The sequence below is a fragment of the Phyllostomus discolor genome, chromosome 4 (genome assembly GCF_004126475.2).
Source record: "Phyllostomus discolor isolate MPI-MPIP mPhyDis1 chromosome 4, mPhyDis1.pri.v3, whole genome shotgun sequence".
Taxonomy (NCBI): Eukaryota; Metazoa; Chordata; class Mammalia; order Chiroptera; family Phyllostomidae; genus Phyllostomus; species Phyllostomus discolor.
In genome coordinates this window covers 53770688-53795201 of record NC_040906.2, presented here as the reverse complement: position 1 = coordinate 53795201, position 24514 = coordinate 53770688, and the positions used below count along the sequence as shown (strand labels likewise).

General features: G+C 41.8%; 1 protein-coding gene across 2 annotated transcripts in view; it reads left to right on the top strand.

Annotated features, from left to right (window-relative positions):
• CERS6 (ceramide synthase 6) overlaps positions 1-21347 on the top strand; it is a 303384-nt gene extending 282037 nt beyond the window's left edge. The window contains exons 9-11 of one of the 2 annotated variants that reach the window (XM_028510062.2): positions 11640-11796; positions 12344-12367; positions 15678-21347. In XM_028510062.2, coding sequence (XP_028365863.1) covers positions 11640-11796; positions 12344-12367; positions 15678-15830 — 334 coding nt within the window. In that variant the 3' untranslated portion in view covers positions 15831-21347. The remainder of the gene's footprint in view (positions 1-11639; positions 11797-12343; positions 12368-15677) is intronic. The other variant, XM_028510063.2, reaches the window with a different exon arrangement.
• Positions 21348-24514: the final 3167 nt, after the last annotated feature.

Here is a 24514-nt window from a genome sequence, read left to right as displayed (position 1 = left end):
AAGGCTCTGCACGCTGTTTCAGTGTGTGGTGGAGGCAGGGGGTGCAGAGGTTTGTCTCATAAACACAAAACTTATTCAAGGCCCTTCCCTGGCCCCTTTCTAAAGATGGGGTTTTATGCTTTTTTTGCCTTGTTTTCTACTTTCTTACATTTCCCATATTTCTAAAAGAAAAACAAAGAAATGTGCAATCTTCCCTTTTGTTGTCTTGGTTTAGTTGTCTGGTTATTATTAAATTTAGAGAAATGAATATTAATTTCTTCAGAAGAATGTATCGGTACCTATGAAGTGTCTTAAAATTGAGAAAATAATCAGAAAAGGTAAAATTTTAAGTAAATGTGAAAATCTAAGAATTCACAAAGCTATTTATGTTAGCATTCAAAGAACTTTTAGTACTCATTTCATCGGAGGCCCTTACTTTGTAAATGAGAAAACTTAGCCTTGAGGAGTAAAAAGACACATAACATCGTGGTTCCAGCAAAGGCAGAAACAGCCTGAAATCCCAGGACTTTGACTTTCAGCTCAAACATCGTACTCAGGACTGTCAGCTCGTTGCTGAGTAAGCTCACTTCCCACCTATATTCCCAAGCATGTCTCTTCTACAGAAATTATTTCAATAATTAACATTATTTCAATTCTTTTTTAACCAGAATGCTGTGATTATAAATGCTTTTGTTGGTCAATTGCCTTGTTATGATTCAATACATCTAGTTCCATATTTGTTATTTTTCTTTTATACTGTTGAAGCCTACAAAGTGAATTTTCTTTCTCTAAATCTCTATATTCACTCTCCTAGGGTTCCCCCACCCCCTTTTCATTGACTTGTTTCCCATGATTTTCAGCATCTTATGACCAGGTTTTATCAACTCAGGCTTGCTCTAGAGAAGAAAGTCTTTGTTAAAGACGTGTTTACTGTATCTCTTGCCAACCGGAAGCTAATAAAGATAATGCAGTTCAATATCCCCCAACTGCGGGCCTGTGATATGTTTTCTCTTCAAAGCAATGCTTCCAACATTTTTAGGACATTTCTCTATAAGATAAAGTTGAAGATTGAACCCCAGAAGTATTTAAATAAAACAGATGAAAAATGTGCTGGTAACCCTTCTCAGAGATAAAGTCAGTAGAATTCAGTCCAAGGTGGCTCCTTCTGGCCTGTTTAGAAATGTCAGGCATGGAGCCGGCTGGAGGAGAGGCTTTATACGGCCTGGGTGGGAGTGAGAGACACCTTCTTCTTTCGTCTCCCCCCATAGCCCCTTTCCCCTCTCTGTTCACCCTCAGCAAAAAGGGAAGGAGTCGGTGTGGCTTAGTGTGGGGGGAGTGGGGTCAGAGTCAGGATGCGGGTGCATCGTGCCAGTCAGAGTTTCCAGAGGCGTGGAAGCTGCCATCACACACTGGGGAGACCGTATGGAAATATGACCTGGAGAGGCAGGAGCAACTATGGCCAGAGTCTCAGAGCTAAGGAGCCAAGAGATATAAGACTAAGGAAGTCAGGAAGGAAGTGGAAGGAGGGTCTGTTTACCAGGAACAACAGATACTCTTAAGCTTACCTTTTGAACCTACCAGCCAGTTGGTGCATGCTAGGTGAGTGTGCCTGCATTTCTTAAAGGGCTAGTGTTTAGTTTTCAGAATTTTCAGGAAAATTCTACTGCATTCTTAATATGGCAGAGGAATCTCACAACCAGGGCTTTGAGGCAGACAGAGGTAGGACCAACCTGAAGTCCTGATACCTATACTACACACACAGTTTCTAAGATGACACAGACTCTCTTCATGCTTCTACTAAACAAAATGGATTGGGTTTGATGCATGAGTGAGGAAAGTTGAGATTCTCCAAGAGCCCAGACTCTACTGGAACCTTCGCAAGCGATTTTAGAAAGCAGAGAGATTGCATTCTTCCTGTCTTGCCAGCCTGCCAGCCTGAACATGATGGCTTCTGAACCTGCCTTTTAGCTCTTATTTGCAGAAAGGTTTATCAGTAGTACACAAGCTGTGTTTCCATATAATTTTTTTAAAGATAGGAAGAGAAGGAGACCAGGGGATAATGTACTTAGACTAAAAACTGCCATATTGTGACCTTGCATAATTAAATATTATTTGAGGATCTTGATCCCCTGAAAAAAATGTTGGTGTTATATCTGCCCTTTCAACTTTACAGGTTAGTAATGAGATTCAATCTAAAAGCAAAAAAAAATTCTTTCAACATCTTTCCAATGAAAGTATTACTCAAACTCTCTTAAAACAAATATTTCAATGGACTAGAAAGTAACGTATTTTACTGATGCTTCCTTACCATTCATCTCTAGAGACACTTACTTTAAATCCCCATGTAGCAGTCCCAGGACACAGGCTTAGGGTTGGAAGCCATACACTTCTCTGGGCAGTGTATGGACCACCTCGCTCCTGGGGGCTGTACTCAAGCGGATAACCATCCTGCAGGCTCTTCTGACCTGAAAGCCTTTCCCACACAAAAGTCGCTGTTTAAATACCTAATAAGAAAACACAGCCCTGGCTGGTGTAGCTCAGTGGATTGAGTGTGGGCCTGCGAACCAAAGGGTTGCCAGTTTGATTCCCAGTCAGGGCACATGCATGGATTGCAGGCCAGGTGCCCAGTAGGGGGCATGTGAGAGGCAACCACACATTGATGTTTTTTTTCTCTTTTCCTTCCCTTCCCCTCTCTCTGAAAATAAACAAGTAAAATTTTTTAAAAAGGAAAAAAAGAGAAGAGAAGAGAAGATACAAATGGTCCCAGGCTCTAGCAACTACCTGTATTACCTGTATGGGAAGCCAAAATGGAAGATACTTCCCAAAAACCAGAAACTAGACCAGCCTCTCAAAGTTCCTGTTGTAAATAGCGACACTCTAGATGAGATCTTCCTACCAGGCCGCTAGACTTCCCCTCTCTGCTTCCGTGTCAGAATCCAGTGGGTTCCCTCAGGGACAAGTTCATGAACTCCATGAATGGCCAAGCTTTCCTTCTTTAAACTGAGTTAATTGATTCAGAACCTGCAAAGGTAAAACAAGAATCTCACAATCAGAGTTCCAGATCGGTGTGTGTGTGGTTGTAGTTTTCTCTCACAGCTACAAAAATTACTGTTCAAACCCCCAGAGGAACAGAAAAGGGAGAAAAAGGCAAGGAAACCCATGGGCAAGCTGTGAGCATTCTGTTCCACCTTGGCCCAGAAGCACTTAGCCGGTTGATGGCCTTGTTAGGAGCAGTTTCTACACAGGATGAGAGCAAAGAGCAGCCCTTCACGGAAGCGCAAAGAGGTTTGGGGAGACTTCAGAGCCTGGTCTTCCATCCTGCCCCTCTGTGGGGGTGAGGATGGTTTTATGCCCTCTTAGAAAACGTGCAAGGATGTGTTCCTGGAATCTCACTGTCTCTTGGATTCCTATCTACCCAGCAGGCTCCAGCCTGATGAACCTTTTTTTGAAGTAAAGAATATTTGGAGATGCACATGTGCCCCAACCTTACCAAAGAGAAAACCAAATAAAAGGACACAGGGCTGGCTCTCCCATAATCTGAGCTGAATTCAGAAAGAAACTTTGATTTTATATCTTAAATAGTTCACATACATGACAAGGTAGTAGTGAAAGGCATTATATGATGTTCAGTAATGAAGATCATTCCAGCAAGACAAGGGTTGAGTGGGGTGGGCCAAAGTGGGGAAACCAGTTAAATGAACCCAATTGGGTCATTTAAGCAGAAAGGGCCTCCCATAGCCACCAGAAACCAGGTAGGGCCCAAGAGATAAAAATCACAGGAAAAGGAGCAGGAAAAGAGAGGTCAGGGGAGCATAGAAGCTAAAGCAACTGGCATGGTGGTTAGTGTCTTTCCCCTGCCATCACGTGCTGGTGGCTTGGCCCTGTGCATTGGCCAAGGGTACAGAACTAAGAAAGGTCTGGGAGGGCTGGGTGCAGAGTCAGCTTAGGAACAGCAGGGCCTCAGGGCCCAGACCAGGAGACAGGGGGTTCAAATCCCAGCTCACTCCCACCTGCTTGATCTGATCTTCGGAAAGTTACTTATACTCCCTATGCTTCAGTTTCTTCATCTGTAAAATAAACATAACACTACCCACTTCAAAAGAAAAAGAATAATTTTCCCATTTTTCTTATTTCATGAGCATTTAGTGACTTGGCGCGGAAAAAGGGTGAGCCCAGTTCCTAGCATCAAGCTGATGCTCAAGAAGTAGCAGCTAGACTTCCGGCAAGATGGAGGAATAGGTGGACGCACCGTACTGCCTCCTACAACCAAGATTAGAAAACCAATAATTTACAACAATAATTTACTATCAGAATAACACCCAGATCCGGCAGAGGATTTATCTGAATGGAAGTTGGGCAGCCAAGAAGTTGAAGTAGACGCATTCATCCGGACTGGTAGGAGAAGACCAGCCGGGCGGGCGCGGGGCTGGCTCGGGTCGGCGGCGCGCGGAGGTCGGGGAAGGTTTGGCGCGAAATCGGCGCAAAAGCCATCCGGCGCGCAAGAAGGCAGTGGTGATCCCTGAGTACGCAAGCTGCGGCTGGCAGACCCAGAGGGGCAGCGATTGTGGACCAGGGCAGAACTCGCGGCCCGGAAGCCCAGACAAGGGTCTGAGTCCAGGGGAACGGAACTACCGCCATTGTTTTCTCCCGCCCCGCTCCCGCTCCCGCCCCCACATATAACGTCATAATCTAGCGACGGGGGCGCCCAGCCCCGGTGAACACCTAAGGCTCCGCCCCCCACCGTAACAAGAGCAACCAGACCGGAAAAAAAAAAGGAGAGGCAGGGGAAAAAAAAAAAAATGTTTTCAACAGAGCAGATCAGTCCCCCGGGACTCATCCTTTTGAGCGACCAAGAATTAGCCAATCTATCAGATGCGCAGTTCAAAACACTGGTGATCAGAAAGCTCACGGAACTGGTTGATTTTGGACGAAATTTAGATGAAAGAATGCAGATTACCATAAAACAGATGCAGGAAGACATGCGGAGGAGAGCCAATAGTGAAAGGAAGGATTATGAGTCTCAAAACAATACAGTGGACCAGAAGGAAGATAGAATCAACCAAGCAGGAAAGCATGATGAAATAAGAATTCAAAAAATTGAGGAAAAGATTAAGAGCATCCAAGACACCTTTAAACGTTCCAATATCCGAATTATAGGGGTACCAGAATCGGAAGGGGAAAAGCAACAGATTGAGCACATATTTGAACAAATAATAAAGGAGAACTTCCCCAATCTGGCAAAGGGAACAGTCTTCCAAGAAATCCAAGAAGCTCAGAGAGCCCCAAAGAAGTTGGACCCAAGAAGAAACACACCAAGGCACATCATAATTACATTAGCCAAGGTAAAAACGAAGGAGAGAATCCTAGAAGCAGCAAGAGGTAAGGGGACAGTAACCTACAAAGGAGTTCCCATCAGACTGTCAGCTGATTTCTCCAAAGAGACCTTACAGGCAAGAAGGGGCTGGAAAGAAATATTCCAAGTCATGAAAGACAAGGACCTACATCCCAGATTGCTCTATCCAGCAAAGCTCTCATTTAGAATGGAAGGGCAGATAAAGTGCTTCTCAGATAAGGTCAAGTTAAAGGAGTTCATCATCACCAAGCCCTTATTTTATGAAATGCTAAAGGGACTTATCTAAGAAAAGAAGATAAAGAAAAGACATGTATAGTAAAAGGACAGCAAACTCACAAATATTAACAACCACACCTAAAGCAAAACCAAAGCAAATAAGTAAACAATTAGAACAGGAACAGAACCACAGAAATGGAGGGCACATGGAGGGTTAGCAGCAGGGGGGGTGGGAGGAGGAGAGAGGGGGAAAAGGTATAGAGAATAAGTAGCATAGAATGTAGGTTGAAAATAGATAGGGGGAGGGCAAGAATAGTACGGGAAATGTAGAAACTAAAGAACTCATAAGTATGACACATGGACATGAACTAAAGGGGGAAATGTGGGTGGGAGGGGGGTACAGGGTGGAGGGGAGAGAAGGGAGGAAATGGGACAACTGTAATAGCATAATCAATAAAATATATATATAAAAAAAAAAAAAAAAAAAAAAAAAAAAGAAGTAGCAGCTAGTGGAAGTATTCTGTCTATAGGGGTCTCACAGGAGTGTTGAAAGGACTAAGTGAAACAATGTACAAAGCGTGTTTGGCATGGTGCCCAACACGTAGTAATCACTCAGCAAAGAGCACTTACAGAGAGCCAGGTAGAAGTGAGGTTTAGGGGCATGTAGGCAACCAAGAGCTAGGCAGAGGGTTGGAAACAAGCACACTGAAATCGAGATGCACCCAAAGGACACGGCCTTGGCTGGAGGGACTCGGATTGCGGGCAGGTCAAGAACATAAAAAGGCAGACCAGGGGGTTGGGCATTCAGGTAGACAGACAGGAAACGGGGTGCCAACAGGGCAATGGCTAATTTTGAGAAAAGCACCTGTCCTATTCAAGATGTCACCAGTTACAAACTTCCTGTGATATAAGGGAGCAATGGCTAAGTCTGGCCAGGCTGTGCCTTAAAAGTAAAAATAACTGAATTGATCTCATGTCTTATTTGGGTAGGAATATAGCAGAACTGATGTGCCTGTTGCTAAATGGAAGATCTATGGCTCATCCCTGTTCGAGTTTATCTTCCTGTTAGGGGTAGAGGAATCACTCCTGTGTGAAACCACCCTCCTAAAAGAGAGCTTACCGACAGACACCAGTGCTGTGGAGAAATCGAGCTGCGGGCGGGTCTGTCTTGTTGACAGAACTTTGCAAGCGAGGTTTTCAGCCTTGTAGCAGCCCTGACTACCCAACCCTTGACCAAAATGTTGCTTAATCCTGGAGCTTTTATTACCTTAGAAAAGCAGGATGAAGAGACTTCATTATAACAGTGAGTTAATTAACTGACTCTTTATCAGGTGTTAGTGCCAGTGGTTTCTGCTCAGAGTAAAATTTAATTGCTTTTCTATCAGCCTTTACTTTTAAATGAACAAAACATGTCAGGAGATTATTGATAATCTTTAGGTAGAATCTACTTTTCGTTTGTGTTTTGTGTCGAGCAAATGAAAATATATGCCAGAGAAATACACATCATGAATATATTGAGGTTTGTCTGGAAAGCAAAGTCAAGACCATTCAAAAGCGCTGAAGCAAAACACACACTAATTTTGATTGTAAAAACAAATTTCTCTTTTTTTTTTTTAAAGATTTTATTTATTTATTTTTAGGGAGGGAAGGAATGGGGTGGAGAGAGAGAGGGAGAGAGAGAGAGAGAGAGAAAGGGAGAGAGACATCAATGTGTGGTTGCTGGGGGTTATGGCCTGCAACCCAGGAATGTACCCTGGCTGGGAATCGAACCTGGGACACTTTGGTTCCCAGCCTGCGCTCAATCCACTGATCTACACCAGCCAGGGCTAACAAATTTCTCTTTTTAAGGTATCCTCATTGGCGTTATGCGGTGCTCCTTGAAGTGACCCCCTGACCCTAGATCTCCTAGGCAAGCACTCTTGGCTCTCCTTGGATAGTTGATATGAATCTCATTTTACTGCTGTAGGTTTTATAGAGATCATTCCAGAAATAACAACCCGAGGCTCAGAGGGAGGTCTTTGGTGGGGTGGAGGGGAGAAGGGGCAGAGGCAAAGTTTGTGTGTGCCGTGGGCTATCTCTCATCATAAGCATCCACTGAAAGTGAGGCTGTTATCTAACATTCCGTATTAAAGAGAATCAGTTTCAGCTTTGAGTTGACTCTCATGGTTAGTCACGAAAAAATGGAGCACTGGTTGGAGCTTTTCTGAATGAGTTGCCATTGAAGATCCTTTTACACTGTGCTGTGTGACATTATGAGACTTCCTGAATTCAGAGGCTTACGGGAAAAGCAGATGTCACACTGATGCTTAGAATGCTAATGAATAAGGCCTTATCATAGTAAACTGAGACTGTGTTTTCTTTGCTTAAAAAAAAGATTATAAACTTTTCTGCATGAATGTATGCATCTCCCTTCCCCCCACCTCATATAACCTGTATAATAACTGTGATAATCAAATTTAAGATGAAGCACCCATTAACGGTAAGCATGAGAGAAAATAAGTATAGGGCATAGTCATTAAATTCTTATGATTCATTAAACATCCATTAAAGTAAGCCATCAAGGCCAAGCCCTCCGGGGTGGTCGCCAGTGCATCTGCAGGTCACCAGTGACTTCTGCAGGCATCCATTTCTTTCACGAATCTTGCAGGAAGAAAGGAGTGTAGACTGGAGCCATTCATTCCGTTGTTAGACAGGATTCATGGAAGGAAGGGTGTAACCTGAAAAGCAGATGATTTCTGTGCTGGGACCCACACTTTGGCAGGAGGATCTGGCAGAATAGATCTAGGGGAACATGTCTGGCACTTGCATGATGTGCCATCTAGTGGCTAAGTGAGCCCAACATTAAGGCAAAAGAAGATGATCCTTTCTGGTATCTTACACATACAAACTGTCCCCCACTTTATTTGGGCAGCTGTAGGAGGTTTGATACGCAGGCTAACTAGTATAGGGGGCAGGGGTCTGTTTACTTAGAAGCCACATGTGGAGCACAGAGTGTTGGGGGTGGGGGGAAGACACCAATATAGTAATTATGCAAACCAGAAGTTGCAAACTGGCAGTGTTTGGCCCACAGAGTACTTTTTTCCATTTTGTTTTATTGACACGTAATTCACATATACAGTATAGTACACAAATCTTCAGTGTACAGCTTGCTATATCTTTACCTTTGTGAATGTTTACCCTTGTATACTCCATGTAATCACCACCTGGGCCAAGCTATAGGATGTTTCCAGCATCCTGGTAGTCTCCTCCCAGGCCCCTCCCAGAAGTCCCTCCGCATCATCACTGCTAGTCGGGACTCTGTAGCCAGAGATTTGCAATGGCATCATGAAGGTACATACTCCTAACCCTAACCTCTGAGAAAGAATAAAAGTCTATAATTACCATTTTAGTAGTTTGCCACAAAAGAGAGAGAGAGGGGGGTAGTTTTCTTACTCAAAACTTTCTGTGGCTTCAGTCCCTCTTTCCTGGGTTTATTTCAGAGTCCAGGAGACATAAAGATCTCTTTCCCTGGTCTAAATACCTAATACATTGTTTTTCTTACCAAGCTTCTCACTAAAAGATACATCCATTCGGTGCACTCACTGTATTTTCTGCAAGCAGAGTGTCTCTGCAGGCAGCCAACTGAATTTTCAAAGAAATCCCATTACTTTTGAGCAGCATGTCAGAAGTGCCACAGATTGTCATGGTAAAGCCTATGAATTCCAATGCAGCATTGCAAAAATTCACATGAATGCCGTGTCACCAGTGACTGCATGACACTCTGTTCAAATAAAGCCAAGCAAATCATAATGGTGAGAAAGGTTCTCAGCCTCTAATCCAGCAAAGGCTGATGCATACTGAATAGCATAATGCAATCGTTGTTGCTATTTCTACAGGACCTCCTTCTGTGCAAATTAAACTGCAGTCTCACTAATGGCAAAATTAATAGCATGTCAAGAAGCCGAGATAGTTCTGAAGTAAAATTATTGTTACAATAAATAAGGCAATAATATAGGCATTATCCTAATTTATTCCTTTTTTACAAATAACTTGCATTTTTTTTTCTAATTATTTGACATGGATTTGGAAAATGGAAGAATGTAAAGAGGATAATATACACAACCTCTAATCCATCAAAGAAAGTCTATAATGGCTTTGATTAATTCCTTTCAAGGAAATCTTATTCCTTTTGTGTGTGTGTGTGTATATGTTTTTTATGGAGTTGAGATGATACGTATTTTTCTCTATCATAAGAAACTCTTAAAACATGTTTAATACTTAAAATGACTTCATAATTTCTGTGTTAAGAATGAAAACTAATTTTTTACCATTTTGTGTTATTGGAAATTTTGATTGCTGTTTTTAAAATAGTTATAAAGATTTAGTCTAAATATTTAAAATGAAGGCTTTGACTTTCTACCATACTTACTGGCCAGAATTTCCAGAATAGTGTTAAATAATAATGGTGATGTTGGCTGTTTGTGGCTTGTTCCTGGTTATAAAAGCAAAAATTGATGTTTCTTAAATATGATTACAGCTGCTGATTTGAGTTGCTTAAAAATCCTATTAAATAAGTCCTATGAGTTCTAAATTTTAAATATCAGTGATGTAGAATTGAATATTACCAAATGTCTTTCATTGCTGTTGAAATAATTAGGTTTATACCCAGATGGATATATGATATATTATAGTAATAGATTTCCTAATACTGGTCCCCCTCCACCAGAACGAATACTGCTGCAGCATAGAGTAATAAACTTCCAATGAATTGTCAAATTCAATTCCATCCTGTTGATTTTAGGATTTTAATATCCAAGTTTATTGTTCTTGAGAGACAACTAGTGTGGCAGGGTTAGAGATACACTCTGTTCTCATGCTGGTCTGTGCGTGTGGGCTGCTGAAATGGGAGGTAGGGAACCTGTTTCTGTCTATTTTTTTTTCTTTATACCTTATCCCAATTGCAATAAGTGGGTTTTTTATTTTGTGGACTCATAAAGTACTTTTCTTAACCTCTCTCAAAGCACTCATGGCACTCATTCTCATATAAAACTCTCTGCATGTCTGCCTTCTGTTCTTGCGTGAGCAGTTTGTGCCTTAAATTCAAGGGTTTTTCATCCCTCCCCCTTAGCCACTAAGTATTGTCCACCTACCCTCTCCTGTGGGGTGCCAGCAAAGCACTGCAGTGGCAGGTGGTGGAAATACACTTAGGTGAGTTTTATCAACACTCTTGGATTGCCAAACCAGCCCTACAGCCAGCTAAGGAGAAAAACAAGGAAGTAAGAGGGATTCCAAATTTCTGTGGGTATTGTTCTTGCCTGTGGCAACAATCTGAGCCCAGGAGGCCTGAGTCACCTTCCAAAGCCTTGGGAGCAGACACAGCAGGAAAGCACTGAAGCAGCTCTCCTGTACCTGTCCGGGTGGCTGCTCCATTCTGGTCCTGATGGCGTATTACAGAGAGAATCAGTGACCTCATATACTTTTGCCTACCTCAAGTACATGCTCTTAAAACTAAGTACGTTCATTACAGTCATAATTTTTTAACATCTTTCTAATACTCACCTCAAGGCATCATTTCAAAACCGTATCTTTCAATCGTCAATTCTTTCCCAGGGGAAGGCTTACAAAATTAAGAACCATCTGGGGGCTCCCCTACAAGACTATAAACCGCTTGAGGACAGGAAATAGGACTGAAGTATATTCTAGCTCCTACTGTACTAGGCATGTGGTTTAAACAGTGTTTTTGAAAATCATCCTTTTTTCTTGGAGTGTAATGTTACTGAATGGTATTCCTCATTTATTTGAAGACCAAAAGCAACTTCAAAAGCCCTTTAGCCAACAGAGGTAGAATCACAACTGAAAACTTAATGGAGATTAATGGAAGAAATGCTAACAAAAGTAAATGGGGAAGTACCCTGTTCAAGCCAGAATGAAAATGAATGTTTGCCATCAGGGAAATAGTTCTGGTGGTGACTCTTCCAAGTACCCGGGCAGCCTCGCAAGGAGGGAGTGGTTACTGGGTACAGCTGACTTCCTGCTCCTGTGCAGGCACTGGAGTGTCTCAGAAGGCAAAGTGAAAAGCTGTGTTCAATGACACCTTTCTCCTTTTCCTTAGGGTGTTAAATACCACGCTGTTCGAAAGTTGGGAGATCGTTGGACCTTATCCTTCCTGGTGGGTTTTTAACATACTGCTGTTGCTAGTACTAGGCCTGAACTGCTTCTGGTCTTTCTTGATCATAAAAATAGCTTGCAAAGCTATTTCAAAAGGCAAGGTAAGATAAAATTCACCATTTCTCATATGTCCCAGATCATTGCGTTACTTAATTGCTCTGAATCAATAAGAATATTATTTATTATTTCAAATTTCATCAAAATTGATTTTTTCAAAGTTTAAAATAACCTCCTAGAAACACAGACCAAATGTTTATTGACTTCTATTTATTTAGTTCATATTTTTAAGCTGTAGCATTGTTTTACTGATGATTCCCAGTGTTCTGCATTTATAATTTCAGATTTAATAATAGATTATTTGTTATGTTCTTTCCTTCTCTCTGTCTCCCTTGGTCCTTCTCTGGTTATACTTATACTGAACACAAATTTAATGACTTATCTGCTTTTGTAAGAAGGGTTACTATGCATTTATCCCTTTTCCAATAAAATTTAGTTTCTTTGGTTAAAAAAAATGTACTCATGAGGCTGATTTGAATAAAGCTTCTTGAGCCCCAACCTCTCTGTGTAGCACAGTGACTTTTCTAGAACGTTCTCTATGACATTTTCTTATTTTCATTGTTTGTTCTCTTCCTTCTGCCACCCTGGAAGGCTGGGAAGTGGAACCCTTTACATGTAAGTTTCTCACCACTCTCTCTGTCCTTATCCTGGATGCCGCGTTAGCCTGCTGGAGGGGCACTCAGATGCTTTTGTTTTCATGCATATTGTTCTGTATAATCTTTGGCACTGGCTGGAGGCTCTAACTGAGGTATGGCTCCCACCAGCTGCAAAGGGATACGGGGAACAGCTCAGTTCCTGTCCTTTTGTATGAATTTGCCTTCCGCTGAACTTTGCATGATCCCACAGAGAAGGAGAGGAATTTTTTCAGCGGTGTGTAGCCAACAGGAATAGACCAGAGTGAAGTAGGAGAAAGAGAAGTTAAGTTGAGGAGAGGAGCAACACAGTCTCGAATGGAGTACTCAGCATTAGCTCCTTTGCCTGGTCTGCCCTGGACCACAGGGCAGCACTTAACCAACCACCTTGTCTTCAGCGAGGAAAACAGAGCTGACCCTCCCACAGAGGGTCTCGGGGCACCTTGTTGTGGACTATGAAGCCAGTTCTCAGCGTCAGCTCTTATCATATAATTCCACATAATCGTGCATGATAGAAATGTACACCCGAACCCTATATGATCCTATGAATCAATGTCACCCAAATAATATAATAAAAATAAGTCCAAAATATTTTGATCAATGCATTGTTTAGAAGCAAAAGGCTTTTTCCTGTGAGCTCTTACTCTGTAAAGTTAGTATGTACTTCTACCTGCATGCACAGTGCTGTCAGCAGGATAACAATGACGGAAGGTACAAGGAGCGATGATTAGATTGTGTGTGTCCTCACTGCATTACTATTTCTAGCAGATGTATTCTCTATTCTCTTCTCTCCAATTTATTCCTTCAACTTTACAAAGAGACAGTCATTAGTTTTATTCCACATCTCAGGCTTCCTAATATTTTAATTGGTATTACTGCTCACCTAGGACAGTAAGGTTCATGGACATAGGTTGTGGACTCCATTTTTTTGTGGGTTATTTTAAGACATTCTAAATTGTTTCTTTCTTTGAAGGTAGCATAGCTATAGATTTTTTTTCCCAGTGCAGTTACAAATAACTTTACTAATCATGCAAATGTAAATTAATCACTCTCTGAAACTGGAGTTTTCTTTTCTACTAGCTGCTTAATTTATGACTAACAGGTTTCTAAATGAAATGGAACCCTACTGTAGTGCCATCTCTGTGACCCTGGTTTTTAAGTTAGAAGTATTGTTACAATCTACTTGTTTTAATGTTTCAGTATCTAAATACTAAATCTTCTGGGAGACGGTCCTTGTAAGTTTAGCCTCACCTCAGGTGGCATGGAGTGAAGTCCATCTTTACACTGTTTACCGGGCCATCTCCAGTCCCCTCGCACCTGACAGAGGTGATACTGTCTCAGAACAGTGGCTTCTCCACTTGGAAGGGCACTGGATCCCAGGGTTCTAACGGTGGGGTGTCGTGGTGGCATAGAGAGGACATGACATGAAGAAACTCCCCCAAATGGTCTCATATGCTTCCCAGGAGACTTTGCCACGTCCCCCAACCCACCTCCCAGAGAGTCTCAGGTGACTAGACTGGGAAAGTTCTGTGAAGCCAGGCCACCAAGTGCTGTAGGCACCCCACTTAGAAAGGAAGTCGATGGCGCTCAGCTACTCAAAGGTCTTAAGATCTTTGGGGTAAAAATGTATATGGTAATTTAGACTTATAGAGTGGGAGGTTCAAACTATTTTAATTTAATATTAAAAGCAGTAGAATATTTCCTTAATTTCTACTGAAATTAGAGGGAGGACCAAAAAAACAGAATTTGTTAAAAAAATTGTATATTCTTACATGTTTAAACTTCAGTCACCTTCAAAGTTCTCTCCACTTGATGCAATGCACCTGTCAAGACATTTGTTTTCCACGGCTCAGAATAGTTTTTGAACATGTCAATTTTGATGCCTTGTAGTACTTCTGCCATTTTTTATTTCACCTCTTCCATATCAGCAAAACATTTCACTTTAAGGACTGTTTTCATCTGGGGAGACAAAAAAAAAGTCATGTGGTGAGATCAGGTGAATAGGAAGGGTCGCGTCCAGGGGTCATGCCATTTTGGTCAAACACTGCTGAACACTCAGCATAGTGTAGGCAGGTGTGCTTGTAAATCACCCATCATGAAATGGGCAAATGCTTTGAAAGAGTCTTCAAAAAAATTCACTAAAGCCAAATGTAACCTTTCACAACGACACCAGCTGACACGCTCATACAGATGGGTTCCTAGAACACTCACCTAGAGGGAAGCCTGCACTACAAGGCGTTCACCCTCCAGAAGATAATTCAGTTTTTTGGGTCCCCCTTTGTACTTCCATGCTAGACAGTCTGATTGTTTTTCATTTTTTATGATAAGGTATAGGTTTCTATCTGTTGTCTTATGTGACCATCCTCATTACTTAATGAGACTGAACGGAGGACTGAAGAACCCGGGAGTGATGGGAACCAATTCATGATGATTCAGTCAGTAAATTTTCCTTGGGAAATATTTAAAACTAACCCTCAGCCAGCAAGTTCTCAAAATACTCCCTACTGCCATTAGTTATTATGTCATATATAAAACAAAATTTCTACTTAATTCTAACAGACAGAAAAGAAAGCCAAATTAAGTCCTGAAACAATGCATTGCAAAAACAAATAAGGATGATGTTTTGATTAACTGAGTTAGTGAATGTCTCCATTAGTGTAGTCAATTGAGAGCTGACTTTAAATGATTCTCAAGGAGAATGTGATCATCAGAGCGCAGACTGACTCACTTGTCCAAATTCCTGCAATGCCATTCCAGTAGTGCAGTAGGCCACTTTGCTGGTCAAAGCACAACTCGTGGTCTAACACATTCTCAATACAGAAAGGTCAGCAACCATACAGAGGTCAGCAAGCCCTGACCTGTGTGACTCAGTTGGGCGTTGTCCCACAAAGTAAAGGGTTGCTTGTTCGATTCCTGGTCAGGGCACTTGCCTGGGTTGTGGGTTTGGTCCCCACTTGGGGCATGTGTGGGAAGCAACTGATTGATGTTTCTCTATCACATCGATGTTTCTCTCCCTCTCTTCCTTCTTTCCTTTCTCTCTAAAAATAAGTAAATAAAATATTTTTTAATGAAAGGTCAGCAAATCTAGCCCACATTTCTTATTAACTGACTTTGTCACCCAAACTGTGTATCTCCAGTAAAAGAGAACTAATTACTATGGCAAAGTTTTTGTCCTCTTTGATTTTTTAACATTTTAACTGTTTCACCTTGTATATGATTGCATGTGATTCTGAGCATGCCTATCTTGATGACTCCCTAAGAGCTGGTTACACTCACCTTCTTGTATTCCACAGGTGTCCAAGGATGATCGAAGTGATATTGAGTCTAGCTCAGATGACGAGGACTCGGAGCCCCCAGGGAAGAGCCCCCACACTGCAACTGCTACCAATGGAACCAGTGGTACCAACGGGTATCTCCTGACTGGCCCTTGCTCCGTGGATGATTAATTACTCAAAACTACAAGTCCGGAACAAAGTGAACTATTTGTTCCCAGAAGTATTTAATAAGTTGCAAATGCAGTTCCTTTCATAATATCTCAGCACCAGAAACAAAAATTAGGATTATCAAAGCATTTTGAATAGTGCACTGCCATATGTCCCGTCTGTGAATGAAGAAGAATTATCATTCTCTATATGTAGGCATGCTGTATGTAATTGACACAAGGGAACAGTATTTGCATTTGTATTGTCTTAGAATATTATTTATTTTTTTGTATTTGTTTGTAAATCTGTGGGCAAAAGAGGGTTTCCTCACCCCTTTCACTTTCCGGGTTGATGACAGTGAGGGAGACGCTCCATCTGCTTCTACTCCTTTCTACTGCTGTGGGCCCATCCGCTAGGAGCATCAGCTTAGTCAGTCTTAGAGCAAGCAAAACCCAATGCGAGATTCTCGTGCAGCTCCGGATAGGTTTGCTTTCTTCGTGTCAGTGCCCATTTAGAAATTGCCTGTAGTCTCCATGACCATTCTCCCAGTGTATAGTTTAACCAGGATGAGCTAGGTTTTTTAATTATCACTTTTCATGGCCATTTAGCAGTCTGGGTTAAAGAGTATAGTTGTAGGAGGGCTTTTTAAAAACTTTCATGTTAAGTTGTTTTGGGAGAGGCTTCATTTCTTATGCACACGGCCCAGATTTCTTCAATGAGTGTGACAGCTAGTTGGGGATTCCCCCTGTCAGTCACAGAGACTTTTTTATTCTCTATTCTGAGGTCAGTGCTCTGGCTCTGAAGGAAGACATTTGCTTAAGGTCACAGTTACAAAGAAATCACTCCTACTATCTGGAATTCTTTCATGATCTGAGAATAGCACAGAGAGCCACTGATTGCAACCACGTTTCACCGCTGCCCCTGAAATTGGCACAGTCTTGTGTGGTGTCATGAAAAGAAAGAAGCTGAGAATATTTTGCAACAGAAAAAAAGAAGAGTTTCAAGAGTTGGCAAAGGTCACCACCTCTAATGCAAAGCACTTTATTGCACCAGCTTTCAAGGAAAGTGCCCTATCTAGCATTTGATTTTGACGTTCTTATTTTTCTGAATCAACTTGAGCAAATGGGAGAAAGATTCTTCCACCCTTTGTCTTTTCCCCTGCGCAGGACTCAGAAAAACCTTCCTGTTACCCACACAGCACGGCACCCTGGGTCCCTTTGTTTGCTTCTTTGAAGACCTGTTCTCTTTACAGGATTTTTTACTCAACAGAAGCTATTGCCAGAGAAACAAAAATTCAACTGGACACTGACAATACTGGCAATGAGCAAGACTATTGAAAAATAAGTCTCTGTCATCGCCTAGATGGCAGCATTATTTGTATAGAGATAAGAAAACCATACCCATAAACCAAAGATTTTGTCTCCTTCCTTCCAACTTTCGGTGAGCAGGAATTAAAAGGTACCACAAATACTTACTTGATAAACCAAAAAGACCATCCTGTACAACAAGGGTTCAAAACCACAGTGCGGTGACTGAAGTGTGCAAATCAGGGCAGACAACAGCCAAACCCCAGGGTGTGAGTGTGCTGCTCGGAGCCATTCACCTTCCATTCAATGTTTTTGAAAAAATGAAAGCTTTGTGCTCACAATTTACAACCTCTAATTAAAATGCTCTGAAACAAAAAAACTCACAGTGATATTAATTTGAGTCTTTCCCCACTTAGTTACAAATAGTATGATTCTGGTATGGTTCGTAGTAATAATTGAAGAAGCTTGAAAATGTGCCTGCCCATTTATTGAAACAACTAATTCTTCATGTAGGTCCTTATTTTATTTCGCAACACCAGGCTATGTCTAGGAGTGTAATTCGTGGATGGTTTGAGTTTGTAAGACCAATCATAAAACATCAAAAGTACTTGTTAGTCATCTCAATATCTGCTAAGATGCAGATGAATAAAATGTAGCAGCAAGCATGTTATAGCTGACACATTTCAAGAGGGTGAGAATTTACTACTTCATCAACTAAAACATGAAAGAGAAAAGTGGATCATACCCTGCTTGAGTGTGTAGAGCGAGTTCTCTCCACAGGTGGAATAGACCAGAGAACCACGGAGGGTGCAAGTTCGGATTATCTGACACCCTTTAGCTCAGAAGAACAATTTCAAAAGGTTAGCTTATAAATGATTAAAGAATTGCATAAAATTAAGTACATTGAGTCCATCCTTAGCAAAGACAAACCTAAACAATCTTTTGTTTTCCCAGAAATCGCTTAGAAGAAGGATTGGGAATACTTAGAATGATGGCATTAATTTAACAAAGTCCCCCATGGATCTACAGATTTTTATTTCATTTTACATTTTAGAGCAAAGAGTTCTTTTTGATGAATGAAAACGGTGTTTGTGGGCCTCTGGAGGTGAAGAATCATATATCTCTGTCTGCTGCTCTCCCGTGGTGGCCCAATAAAAGAAAAATCTGTGAAGTGTCTTCTACCTGTGCCACACCATAGTTTTAGAAGTGTATTTTGTAAATCTGGCTGTGTTTAGTGAGTGTTTTTCCATTAATTAACTTAGCCTGTGTTGCTATCTCCTTCCTCCTGGTCACATTCAAACTTTCCCAAGGTACAAAGGGATATGTAGGAAGGAATCTAGAAAAAGTATGTTTCATTCTCTGATGTTATAGCTTTTCTATATCTCTTGGTGGGAAAAAAGTAGAAAATTGAGTAGAACTTGGCCTTGGGTCAATACATAATAGAAATGTGTGATCTGTGTATGTATATGTATGTTTCTCCAAAAATGCGATAAAACCAAAATGTCACTGACTCGTTATTATCCATATTCCTTTCACAAAAACTATTTACTATATACAATAGAAACTTCCTGCCTCTCTCTCAACTTCCTGTTCATTCTGCCCATTCCGCTGAGAGTCGTGGAATCGTTTCAGTGTCTTACCCTCAGAACTAAATGTTGCGGAATTAACATCATAGAGGGCCTAAGGTCAGCATGTAAGCCAAATACAGTTCTCATTTCTAAATGTAGTCATATGAATGCTGAGCATAGGGAGTAACTCTCATATTTTGGATATTAAACTGTATGTTGGAAAAATGCATATGATTGCAGCTTCACCCCAGGATCTTATCAACATCTGACTCCTGCTAGGCTGCTAGACAAAGGTGTTCTGAGGTACCATCAGATAATGAAATGCACCCGACGGAAATACTAGGCAGAAAGGTCAATTCTCCAAAGAAAGTAGGCAGTTGAGTGAGAGAAGTAACTCTTTAAAGAGATAAGATTAGATCACCTTTAGCCAAAATGGTGGGTGAACCTCAAAATGCCCACTTCTGTTTGCCAAACTTTCCATTCTGAGTGTGTATATATATGGTGGAGTTTGAACTTGAGCAAATTGAATGCGTCTACCTTAGAAGGGATCTGGATCTTCCACTTTTGAGTATTTTAACCTCATTGTTATTTGGACTGAAGCAAAAACTGAGATTTTATTTCAGCTTACCTGAGTCTTTGCAAAAGAGCTCTTCACCAAGAACTTTATGGACACCTATGATTGTTCCCAATCTGTTTGTGATTGTTTTTATTGATAGTTCTTTTTATCCCTTTCTTGGAAATGTTAATGCCAAAGTTGCCTGAATATTTGAATTTTTTAATTTGAAGTATAGAAAGTGTACAGAATAATTCCAAAGGTGTTAAAAGATTCCGTTATCAGTATGTGTGACCATGTCATTATGTCCGGAGAGGTTCAAGAAACCCTTTGGGAAAAAAAGGTTCTATGTTTACATCTCACGTGCTGTTTGAGATCTTAAGATGCCAATTAGCTTACTTTTCTTTGTCTTTGATTCCTGATTTGTTGATAAACAATAGCCCTGAAATGTTTCTAATCTTCAAATAAGAAAAAATCAGATCAAAGTCAGACTGATGACGCAGTGCTGACAAGGCACTCCCAGTCCCAGTCACTTGTGTGGACAGAGCAAATGCGGTTAGCTCTAGTTACTGCATTCACTGGCATTCTGTCCGTGGAAGAATACTCTCATTAATCATGAGTTCTTGAAGTCATGCAAAATGCAGCAAGATAGGTTCTTAATAAAGATATTGTTGTCCCCAGAGTCAATTTAAGTTTTTCTCAGTAAATTGAGATTGTGTCATTCTCAAATTACCAAATAGATTAGCACTGGTTCACTATGGCCACATTTTAGTTCTTCATAGTAATAGTCCAGAAGAGTTCTGTGGTTTGCCCTTGTGTGCAGGGTCTCCTACTCCCCCATAGGGGGCGCTCAGGAGATGCTGAGGAAGCTTACCTATTTGTCCACTCTACGCTTGTGGAATTCCTCTAACTTAGAGGGAGCATACCTGGTGCTGGCTTTCATGGAGAATATTGTATTAAAGGACATAAAACATCGTAAGTAACTGTTAATAAGATCTGCAGACACCCAAAAGAGAACCTTGGTCTTTTCCGGGTATTTCCGACTTGAGTTCGACCTGAAGCCTTTGAAAGGAACGCATTACCAAATGGTCACAAGCTAAGACCTCATCAGATCAAAGGAATAAAAAAAAAATCTCTGCAGCCAGATGACATATTGTATGGTGTCTCCAACAAGACTAGGCATTCTCAAGATTTCCCAGGAAGTGATGGGAGGGGACATTCAGCCTAAAAATCTGGGTCGTTTATCTCATTCACTCATTTCTTTCAGCCTTCTGGAACTCTCGAGAAAAAGAAACCAGAATATTGTCACATTTTTTTGCTATCAATTTCCCAATAGCCTTTGGATGAGTTGTACCTCCACCTCCTTCTGATGTCATTTTCCTTTAAATAAAGTGTCGTTAAGCCTGTTTTTCATAACGAGGGGCCATGGAAGTTTGGCTTCCTATTTTGGTGTATTTCACGTGGCCTGGAAACCAGGAACAACAGCAGTTGTATGATTGGTATGTTAAGTCAGAAAAAAAAGGACTGTATAGATTATTTCTTTTCTTCAGGATCTACAGTAATTTATTTAAAACCGTCATTGTAAAGGTACCCTTTAAAAATTAGGGATTTTTAAAGATCAGTTGCCAAAGAGAAGTTAGCTCTGTAATGGGAACAGTTATGCGATGATTCTGGGGCTTTACCTTAGAGCTGCATCAATTTAACCATGGAAAAAAATGCCCTCCGAGTTTGATTTCCAAGTCTTACAGTGCTGCTAAGCCCATGATTTCCACCAGCCCTTTGTTCACCCACATAATCAGTTACCTCCACAGCCATTCATTGTCATGCCAGGGGGAGGGTGGCTAGTTTTCGGACTTGATTTTTTTCCATCCTGCAGCAAGGAACAGGATAGGTGGCAAACCTTAGTTTTTTCTTAAGACAATTCAGTGCTCGAGCATCTCTGTTGGAAATGGAATGATGTGCTGTTAGTTAGAATTATTTTATGTACTGTTATTATGTTTTGCTGATTTTTATATGAAAAGATAATTATTCATTCTTGATCTCTGGACACAATCGTTATTATGAGGATCATTTTACTTTGGAAACACTTTCATAATAAAGATAAGTATTAAGAGCACAGTGTAAATGCCCTTTTCTGTAAGCACTACCTAGCTTGCGTTGCTGATAGGCTGCACCTTTTGGACAAGACTCATTTCAGGGCTTACCTCGTCCCACATGTTTCTTGCATGCCTCCTCAAATTCCAATAATCGCTATGATTACTGAACAAGTATGTTACATTTATGTGTCATGTATGGTGTTTTATTGGGAATTTAGCTAAGCTGCTCCACATACTGTTGCCCCAGCATTTATTTCGTTTGGCCATGTGGCCTCTAGGACCTGAAACTGATACCGGCCCCTCATGCCGCTGCATGCCCTGGACAGCAGCCCACAGGGTCACAGGCAACTGTAAGTCCCTGATATGACCTTCCCAACAACAGCACCCCCTCCAGCACCTGTATGCCTTATATACCCCTTACCTGAGACCCCTGTGGAGCTCACCAAATCCCTGTCCTTTTGACTTAAATTAATCTGGCCTCAGCCAGGAACCCCAAAACACTTCACTCAGGGGCCCTAATAAAGGCATTGCCCCAGGTCCTCTCACTCTCTGTCTGCACCCTCCCTGTACCTCCCTAGGTGGCCCTTGTGGCATGCTGTGTACTTCCCCCAGGAGCAGTGAATAATAAACCTCTCTATTGCGACTTCTTCCATGGTCTTTTGTTGAACCTCAGTTCACCCTGTGCCCTACTTAACAGATGTTCATGTAACAAAATCATGACATTTATATGATATATATACACATATATATTATAATATCTTTGAAAATTAAGCCATAAGAACTTCAATGTTAAATTGTATGTAGAACTGCATTCTGGAAAAAATATAATTTATGGAGATATCCATTCAAATATATCAGACTGCTAATTTTTCCAAATTTTAAAGGAGGCACTCAGGACTAACGATGCAAAGCATAACACCCAGAACTGTCCCTCTCAGTCTCCGTCCAGTGCACCTTGCTGGAGCCTGGCTGACGTCGTCTTCTCTGGGCCTGTGCCCCACTTCGCTAGACCTTCTGTCTCTCCTCTGTGGGTCCTGCGTAACCCTGTCTTCCCCAGCTGCCTTCTTATCTAAACTTACGTCACCTAGTATCTTGAGAGCCATTAAAATAGCACTGACATTCCACCAGACATGCTACCACCACCACCAGTATTATGAAAATAAGCAGACACCCCATGGAAAATCTTGTCAACATTTAACCACCCCCAACAACAATCTGACCCCAAGCACGAGTTATTCTAATATAAACTACCTAAATTTCTCCAAGGCATGAAAAGATACACAATAAGCAAAAGCATCACCTTGGGAAGCCATGAAGTCTCTGTTCTGCAGGTAGAGCAGAGTCTAACTCGATGCACCTGTACCCCAAAGGGCCACGGTGCAACTCAGCTTCTCTCTAGGCCCCTTCCTTGTTGCCAAGCCACCTCCTCTCTGCCACATCCAGCCTAGACACAGGTTATTTCTGCCCCCTCAGTCTGTTCCCCCAGCCCTGCACTTGCTACACCAGGAGCAGTGGCGACAGTGCAACAGCAGTGAAAGGTGGCAGAACAACCGAGGGTGGGGGTGTGCATCAGATCTACCGGGATGCAGGTGGTCTCAAAACCTCCCCACTGACTGGAGCTTGAGTGCCACACCCTTGATTAACCCCAAAGCCACTGGAGCCTGAGGACACCAGAGTTATATCATTCCTGAACTTTAGAGTCAAAAAAGTATACAAAGCCTATATTGGTCAAAGTCCGGGCAGGAAACAGAAATCACTGTCAGAGGGCTGAGTTGGGGAAACTTCAATAAAAGGACTACTTTCAGAAGCATGGGTAGGATCACAAAACCAAACACAGGAAAGTAAGGCACTCAGAGTCCAGCAAGCATGGGAAGCCATTTCCACCCATGGCTTTAACCAGGGGCCGGAACAGGTAGCATGGAGGAGAGGACACACTGCGGGGGCGGTAAATCTGGGTGGGGAGCATATACCCTGACATCTCTCTCTTCCTGCTTTCTCATGCCACCCACTGGCTGAACGCAGGAAGCTGCCAGTGGGAATCCAGGGAGATGCGGGTGGCAGGGGCCAGCCTCCCACAGGGAGAGCAGAGAGCGCTGCAGGGAGCAAACGGAACAAGCATCAAAAGGCCACTGGTATCCTGGGAGATTCCCTAGGGCCCAGAGGAAAATAGGGCATGATAAATGTTTGTTGGAGAAACAAGTGAACCCACTTAGGAGAGTGCTGATACAATATGAGTTTTTATACCCTGGCTGGTGTGGCTCAGTGGACTGAGCACTGGCCTGTGAACCAAAGGGTCACTGGTTTGATTCCTGGTCAGGGCACATGTCTGGGTTGCAGGCCAGGTCCCAAGTGGGGCATGTGAGAGGCAACCATACATTGATGTTTCTCTCCCTGTCTTCCTCCCTTCCTCTTTCTCTAAAAGTAAATAAAATATTTAAAATAAAAAAAAACATGAGTTTTTAATTTTTATCGATTTTAGAAAAAGAGGGAGAGAGAGAAACATCGATTTTATTGTTTCACTTATTTATGCATTCATTGGTTGATTCTTGTATGTAGCCTGACCTTGGCGTATCAGGACAGTGCTCTAACCTATGCTCTAACCTGGAGCCACCCAGACAGGACTAGAACGAGTATTAGCAATTGATGTTCCATCTGCTAGGAAGCAAGATAGCATGAGGATGCACTTCATCTCTAACTCTTTGTGAACTCAGCATTTCCCTGCTGTGAGCGCCTGCTGTGTCACTGGTGATGAGGGGTTTGTGGCAAACTCAGGTAAGGGAAGCCACCTGTGGTACCAGCTTCCCAGACCCGGGCACAAAGGGCATCAGGGGAGGAGGATGCAGTACTGAGGCTACACAAGGGCCTACAAACAGAGAGGAACTGAGAGGAGAGGGTGTTGGAAAACTAGAGAATTAATGAACCAGAATTGTGAAAAAAGACAGAGTGAGAAGGTCTTAAGCCCCAGCACTCATGACTAATTTCTGAAGTATTTCTTTAGGCAATAGGTTTATTTTTCAACTTAATGAATAATGACATTTGCATAGCCAAAGATAACTTACACAGCAAAGGCTCCAGTCCCTGGCTGCATCATCCAATCAGTTAAAAAATATTTATTAAAGAGCCTACTAGATGCTGAGAATTGTCATAGGCACTAAGGATAGAAGGACGAAGACACATATGGCTC